Source organism: Syngnathus floridae, chromosome 7 (assembly GCF_059516105.1).
Source record: "Syngnathus floridae isolate MCC-2025c chromosome 7, RoL_Sflo_1.0, whole genome shotgun sequence".
NCBI classification, from domain to species: domain Eukaryota; kingdom Metazoa; phylum Chordata; class Actinopteri; order Syngnathiformes; family Syngnathidae; genus Syngnathus; species Syngnathus floridae.
The window spans coordinates 9940334-9947471 of NC_142419.1; the positions used below are offsets into that span (position 1 = coordinate 9940334).

Here is a 7138-nt window from a genome sequence, read left to right on the forward strand (position 1 = left end):
GGTTAGACAGTCTGATTCACGATTCAAAGGTTCAGGGTTTGAATCTTGACTCCAACCTTCCTGTGTGGAGCTTGCATGTCCTCTCCATGTGTAAACTGAATACTAAATTGTCCATACTTGTGAATGCATGTGAATTGTTGTTTGTCAAAACTTGCTCTCTGATCTGCAGCATTCCTAGTGAGGACAAGCGCTACAAAAGATGAAGAATCATAAAACTGTACTACAGCACCACCTGGTGGGCTTCACTCACTCCAGGAAAAAAATCGTGTTTTATAAATCGGCTAAATTCTAGTTCATGAAGGCATTAGCTAATATCTTTTATCCAAGTGATTTTCAATCATTTGTTTTATATTCGGTTTTATTTTTAAAAAATTACTGCAATGATAACTTCACTAATCCAAAGGCAGTTATCTAATGATTAAATTTTCTTTATTGCTCTTGATTTATATAAAAGTGGGTTGCAACCACGTGACAATAGGAAAATGTGGTTCCCAGGGTGACAACTGCTATAACCACCGGCTCCAATTGCTTATGTTTCAATTCTTATTCTGAGAATGTTCATAATTATTAATGAGCCAAACACTTTATATGTTGTTAACAATCTTGTAAGGCAACACAACAGTGCAATATCATATTCTACTTGAGCAGATGTTACATTTTTCACTTGTTTTTCTGTTCCACACTGATGTAACAAAAGTCAGAACATTAACTCCATAATGTTAATGAACAGACAGGAAGCAAAAAATTACAATGTGCCTCCAGAATGAGTTTCCAGCTCACCATGAGGACCCTACACTCCAGTTTCAACCCAGCCTCTCCTTTGTGCAGGTTATCCCTCCAAAGACTTTTATTTAGTCTAGCAATGGTTGAACAAGTCAAGCCTGACATTCTTGGGATAGCTGACTGCGGCAGATAAGCCCCGGGGTCACATCGCCTGTTCATCCCAAACATAGTGGAAAATTTGTGATGCCTTCTTTATTGGAGCAAAAATGAACAAGTCAAACATTTATCATTTTTTTAAGTTTTATTGAAAAACAACACTTGTTCATAGTCACATAATTCCAACAGCATTTCCGTGGACAGCAATAAACAGGGTGAATGTGCTGAGCATAAATTAAAACCAAAGATGTAACAGGCAGGCTAGTAGAATTCAGTGCAGGCAGAAAGAGAAGTGGCAAGTTGCTGATTTTTAAAAACCACTGTCAAACAAGAGAAATGACAAGTTGTTGAGTTTTAGAAAGCACTCTTGTGATGTTAAAGATAATACGAGCACCATCGTTTGACCTATGCTGTCAATAGCAGGCTGCGGGGGAAATAGGTCACATTTAATATAAGCAAGAAAAATCTTAGTGAAGCTCACATTTGGAAAACAATATTCAAATAAAGGAGTGTGTGTCTCAAAAGTTCAGCTATTTAGTCCACAGTTTGCTTTAATGGAATGTGCTCCTGAGGTTACACTAGACTTTAAAAAACGCACAAAAACAGTTTTCTTGACATATTTTCACAAAAATATTCCTACGCACCAAAATTAACATTATAGCTCGTCACGCATCTTGTCTCCATTGGGTCGAACCACACGGCCGATGTACAGGATGGACTTGGTCTTGTTGTCCTTCACCAGGAAAATGAAGGGGTGGTCCACGTAGAAAAGCTTAGGGTCCCTCAGCTTGCCGGAGCTGAAGATGCTGGTGTCAAACGGGTTGCCTTCCGTGTTCAGCTCCAGAGCCGACGCGTGGAACAAGTCCGAGAGGTACAGGTCCTTCTTTCCGGAGATGTTGGATAGGTCTGCCTTGGCCTTGTCTACCGCCTCGGTCAGGCCGAGCTCAGCCAGATGTTTCTAAAGAGAGAAAGCGAGCCAAAGGCATTCAATAGAGCGTAAACAGATGATCTTCTAGCAAGACAGTAGTTTAGCAGGTATCATCACATCTGCCTTATAGTTTCAATTTGGCTAGAGTTTGCATGCTCTTCATTATGGGGAGTAGGAATCAAATGGCAAAAATATTAAAAATCTGCAGATGATTGACACATTACATTATACCATATTACAATTGTTTATAAATGACAAAAAAAAAGAGAAAATTGCTACAAATGGCAAACATGCGTGGGTTTCCCCATCTTACCTGCAGGTTGTGGCTAACTTCCAAAGAGACTTTGGGCAGCGAGATGGCCACAGCCCTGTTCTCCATCTTGCTGAGCCAAGCGTCAACCTGCGCCTTTGTCAGCAATTTTTCCAGACGTGCCAGGGGCTCCAGATGGTAGGGCATGATGAGGATCATAGAAGCCTGCTTCTGGCCCAGAGGCATGTCCAGAATATAGACGTTGTTCTGCTTGTCTTCATAGAAGTCATATAGACCTGAGGAGGAGCAGGACACAGCGGTCGGAGGACTCGTCTTCAAACCACAACACTGTAAAAGAAACAATGGAGTAAACGTACCTGTGCGGTGCATCATGGGAATCCCAACAGTGAAGGAGCGAGTGACCAAGAAACCACGGTTGTCCACCATACTTTCGTGGAACTTCTGATCCCAGTGAGCTGTAAGAGATAACGCAGACTGCTTAGAATTGAACTCTTCAGACTTTACATTTTGCATAATCATGCAGGAAACATATATTTTTATTCTTCACATCCCACTAGAGGGAGCCAGTCAACCACACTTTCATAATCACTGCCAGTATACTCACGTTTGAAGAACATAGCGTTGACAATCATGGCTCCATCTGTGTTCACCACATCCTTGGTGATTTCGGGAAGCTTGCCGCCCGTCGACTTGGACGCCCACTCATTGATGGAGTTCAATGCGCTCCGCTTGTCGCGGAAGTTAATTTTGGAATGGTCGTAATTGTAATGCTTCTTGCTGGTCTTCACAAAGTTGTCGGCGAATGCCACCGAGCTGGGCCCGTAGAGGCGGTTGTTGATTGTCCATGTGGTGTTGCGCGTTTTGGCGTCACTCACCTGTGGATTAGTTCAAATCTTGGCTCAAGTGTTCGTCTAAACACTTAATTGTCAACACATATTAAAGTCCCCTGCAGTTAACTGATATTTGACATTTTCAACGTTATCTAGTGGTGAACTAATATATTGCAATGACTTAAACTCAAAGTGCATGCTTTCCGAAGAAGGCACACTACGGTGACTCCGATAGACCAAACTTCAAAAGCCTACAATCGATTTGTGACAAAAATCTACACACTGTCCCTTTAAGATACCACGTACTACTGGTCATACCTCTGAGAGCAGCTCTGAGAGACCTTCATGCAGATGCTCGTCCTTGAGTTTGTCTGCATGCAACAAAGATTTGGCCTGCGAGGCGGTTGTCGCTTTACCGCCGAGGGCAACCATTCCCAGTGAGGAGGCCAGCACCACCGGCGAGATCAGGATATTTTCCGTGTCTTTTCCCTTTGCCATGTTGTGGTAGAGGCTGTGGAGAAAAAGAAAGATGGGATTGTTATTTAACATGCAGATGAGATAGGATTCAAATTGTGTCCACTTACTTAAATGCCAGGTTGGCAGTGTTGTCAGCCAGTGAGGTAGCATGGCCGCTCAGCTTCTTCTCTGCAGAGGCCGCCAAGACCAGCAGGCAAATAGCTACGAGGTTGCTCACCCACATCCTGTGTGTCTGCTAAAGTAGCGGTAATAGCCTGCAACAAACAGCATGGCCGATCCCGGTTTAGTTTGCGTGTAAATCCAATCCTGTGTCTTTTATGGGAAGGGGGGGGGGATTGTGCCAGCGTGAGGCGAGGTCAGTAGGATGGCTTCCATCGAGCAGACATGTTGCTCGCCACGTCAGCAGCAGGATCTGGAACTAACGCCCACTCAGTACTCATACCAAGATGTAATCCGATACCTCTGTCTCAGTTCTGTCTTATGTATGAAGTTAAACATTTGTTTGCAGAGGAAATATTTTTTTTTAAACCCTAAGGTCTAAACCCCCCCAATATTAAGGACAGACATCTTTTAAGACTTCCTTTTCTCCAATGTGAATAGGATGCAGGATGTCTCGGTTCCGGAAAAATTGAGAAACTGCAGAAATGAGATGACATTGCTTTCACACACATTTTTTTATGAATATATATACCTTGAGATGTTTTGATGTCTGTGATTTTCATTCTGAAAGACAAGAGTTGTATGTAGTAATCCCCATAGAGTTGGCAGTAAATCATGATGTTTGACTGCCTTTGACTGACTTCAAAATGTACTTTTTCCTCATGTATTTTTTTTTTTTTATAGCTGTGCCACATTTGTGCATTTCCTTTTCAAAAGGGCAACTGAGACCCTGATGGATTTAAGATTCATAGTCAGATTTTTTTTTCTTCTCAAGATTGGAGCATCGTAAACACATTGATTGCTGTGAATAGTTTCATTTCACAATTGAATAGAGTATTATACAATGGAATAGAGTATAATAGAAGAAACCTCAACAACCAAAAGAGCAATGGCAAACATTTCCAAAAACGGACAAATGAGGTGCTGTGATTTTAAAGCAGTCAAGCAAAGCTGCACGCCTTTGCAATCCATCCTTCAAATTAAAGTGTGTTATTTTCTTTTCCTTACCTGGAAAAGTTCTGCGGAGTTTCTCTCAGCTGTGTTCTGCGGATTGGTTCAGATCAGACGAACACACCCTCTATATATGCGCAGAAAAAAGGAACTTTCTAGAAGTGGGAATGGGATATTCAAATGATTTGGTCGGGACCGTGGTAGGCGGTACATCCCCCTTTGGAATGTCGACGTGGCCAACTGACCTGGGTTCAGTTCTGCAACTTTTAGCGAGGAAAAGTCAGGAAAAAAAATGATTCTGGGCCAGTTGGCTTTTTTTGGACAGAACTACTTTTAAACCTCTTCTAGGTCTTAATCCATCTTGCTGACTCAATCTTTAACTTTTGTTTCGTCATGTTTAAAATCGACTATTGAGTATTTAAATATAAACTCAGTCATTATTATGCATGAAAAAAACTTGCAAACTGATCGTGTATTTCGCCAATTTTCTCTTAAAACTGCTGTAAACTCGCTCGAGGTGGTAGGTTTTTGTGAACGTACGTATAAAATACTTAATGAAAAGAAGCAGAAGAAGAAAAAAAGCCGCATCCCTGATCAACCAAATTATTTTATTTTTCACTGGGACGTGAATGTTTTCCTTGCAGTTGCGCTCCAAAGATTTAAAAGCCCTTCCCCCACCAGTGCCACGTCAATCCAACTCCGCTGGATGCAGGGCAGAAAGATGAGGGATATCGAGATTACATAATTTTCTTTGATTCAAATAATCTCGTACCTTCTGCACACCGAAATTAATCAACTAAATCTGAATAATTTAAATGGGACAAAAACAGCGAGAATTTTCCCAAGCAGTAAAGAATTCCTAGAATCTCTCAACACCAAATTTCCTCCTTTGCAGCCCTCGGTTAATTGTTAAACACACCAATTGTTAATTGTTAAACACACCAACATGTCACGTACGTGACTGGTTCTGCAAAAATATTTCATACTCACTAACGTAATTCTGAGTTCTCAAATTTTTGCACTTTTTAAACTGTCTTAAAACCTCCCATTTAGATTGTGCAAATGGAAACGGTGGATAGATGATGCAATTTTTCTGAATCTACGTGTTAAGACTAATTTGAGCCTGTAACTACCCTCCACCAGTTGTTTGTAATCTTATTGGGGGACAACCGTTTGCACTGAAATTCCTCATCTTGTGGTCACAAACAAATCTGGTCAAATCTCCTAATAAACAGGAGGAGTACGTGCAGAGAGTCTTTCGTGGTCCAGTATAGGAATAAAAACCAAGATGAAGAAAAGAAGGAAGCAGAACTGCATGCAAAAACATAATTGCTCACAAATGGTTTTCTCTTTAATCAAGCTTTTGCAAGGGGTGACATTACATAATCTTCCTTTACGTTTGTGTGTGTGCCAAGTGGCACAAGAAGAATCTTCCAGAACCTCAAACAGAAGCTGCTAATTTACAGTTGGACGACAAATGCTGCTGAGTCAAAACGTTTGTACTCCAGAAGCCAAACACAAGTCTTTCAAAATTACAAGTTACAACTAGATTTGAAATGGTTTCGTATTGATGAAACTGATAAATGTCTCCAAAAAATATTATTTGTCGCACCATTCTTTGCTCTTGGGGGTCAGCTTTATACAACCTTTAACACAGCTATGGTTTACTGTATGGAATTTAATATATCTCAATATTTAATTCACTTAAATAAACGTGTTGTGTGTTGTTTAAGAAAAAGGGCTAGCAACTATTAAGGAGAGTGTTTGTTTCTCTTCTGGGGTAAATTTTAGATAGGCCCGTAACAACTTCCATACAATTCTCATCTTTTTGGCTCAAACACCACAATGGATTTGAAATGAAATTATTTTTTTACCATTGAACATAGCCTCTTGTGGTGTCTGATGCCAGTTTTATCAAAACAGGTACACCATTTCATGTGTAAGTCTGCTTTTATTTTTGTTCTAAATTTGTCTCCATATGGCACAGTAATTAAAAAAAAATGCCCTATTGGTTTCTACCAACTTTTGCGTTGCACTACAAAAAAACAGTCGCTAGGTGGAGCTCAAAACATTCAAATAAATGACGCAAGCAACATCTGTAACATTGCATCATTTGGGCAGCTGCAGAATGGAAGTTTGATCATCTGTGAAGTCATTCTAAACCACGTTGTTATTTATCTGGAAATACGCTATAAGATTCCTTCCTGCAATGCACCTAAACCTCAATTCCCACCTGCAGAGAAGAGCCCCTCTTGGCCCTTCCTGTCAGCAGATGCTGGCATTTTGAAGTATGTGAAGATCAATACAAGCTAAGCAGCTGGAACTGCTGACTGATACGCAACCTGTGGAGAGGCACAGGGACTGCAAATGCACAATGCACAGGGACTTCAAATGCACAAGTGCCAATAAGAGCTGGTCAGGGCCAGCAAGGCTGATGACCTGCATTTACAAGCTAAATTCTAATATTTGTTCCATTAGTTTATTGCCAGCAGTCTGTTCATTTTATAGCATTTCTCTTGGCTGCACTACTGTACAGTAGGTCGATGTGGATGCCAGATTTTTTTACCCACTCACATTTCAGATATACATTAGCCTATGTGCTGATTTCACATAGATTTTTTTATAGCCAATACTGTGCATCAT

At 40.7% G+C, this 7138-nt stretch overlaps 1 protein-coding gene across 2 annotated transcripts; it reads right to left on the bottom strand.

The window, feature by feature from the left end:
* Positions 1-1005: 1005 nt before the first annotated feature.
* serpinh1b (serpin peptidase inhibitor, clade H (heat shock protein 47), member 1b) lies at positions 1006-4701 on the bottom strand. 2 transcript variants are annotated; one of them, XM_088380989.1, is made up of 8 exons: positions 4553-4667; positions 4077-4108; positions 3493-3639; positions 3227-3419; positions 2683-2953; positions 2435-2533; positions 2121-2353; positions 1006-1837 (listed from the first exon to the last, which is right to left on the bottom strand). In XM_088380989.1, the coding sequence occupies exons 3-8, from the start codon at positions 3606-3608 to the stop codon at positions 1535-1537; spliced, it is 1215 nt and encodes a 404-aa protein (XP_088237115.1). In that variant the 5' UTR covers positions 3609-3639; positions 4077-4108; positions 4553-4667; the 3' UTR covers positions 1006-1534. The 2 variants fall into 2 exon arrangements, with proteins under 2 accessions (XP_088237115.1, XP_088237114.1); XM_088380988.1 differs by lacking the exon at positions 4077-4108 and having other exon boundaries at positions 4553-4701.
* Between the last annotated feature and the right edge of the window lie 2437 nt (positions 4702-7138).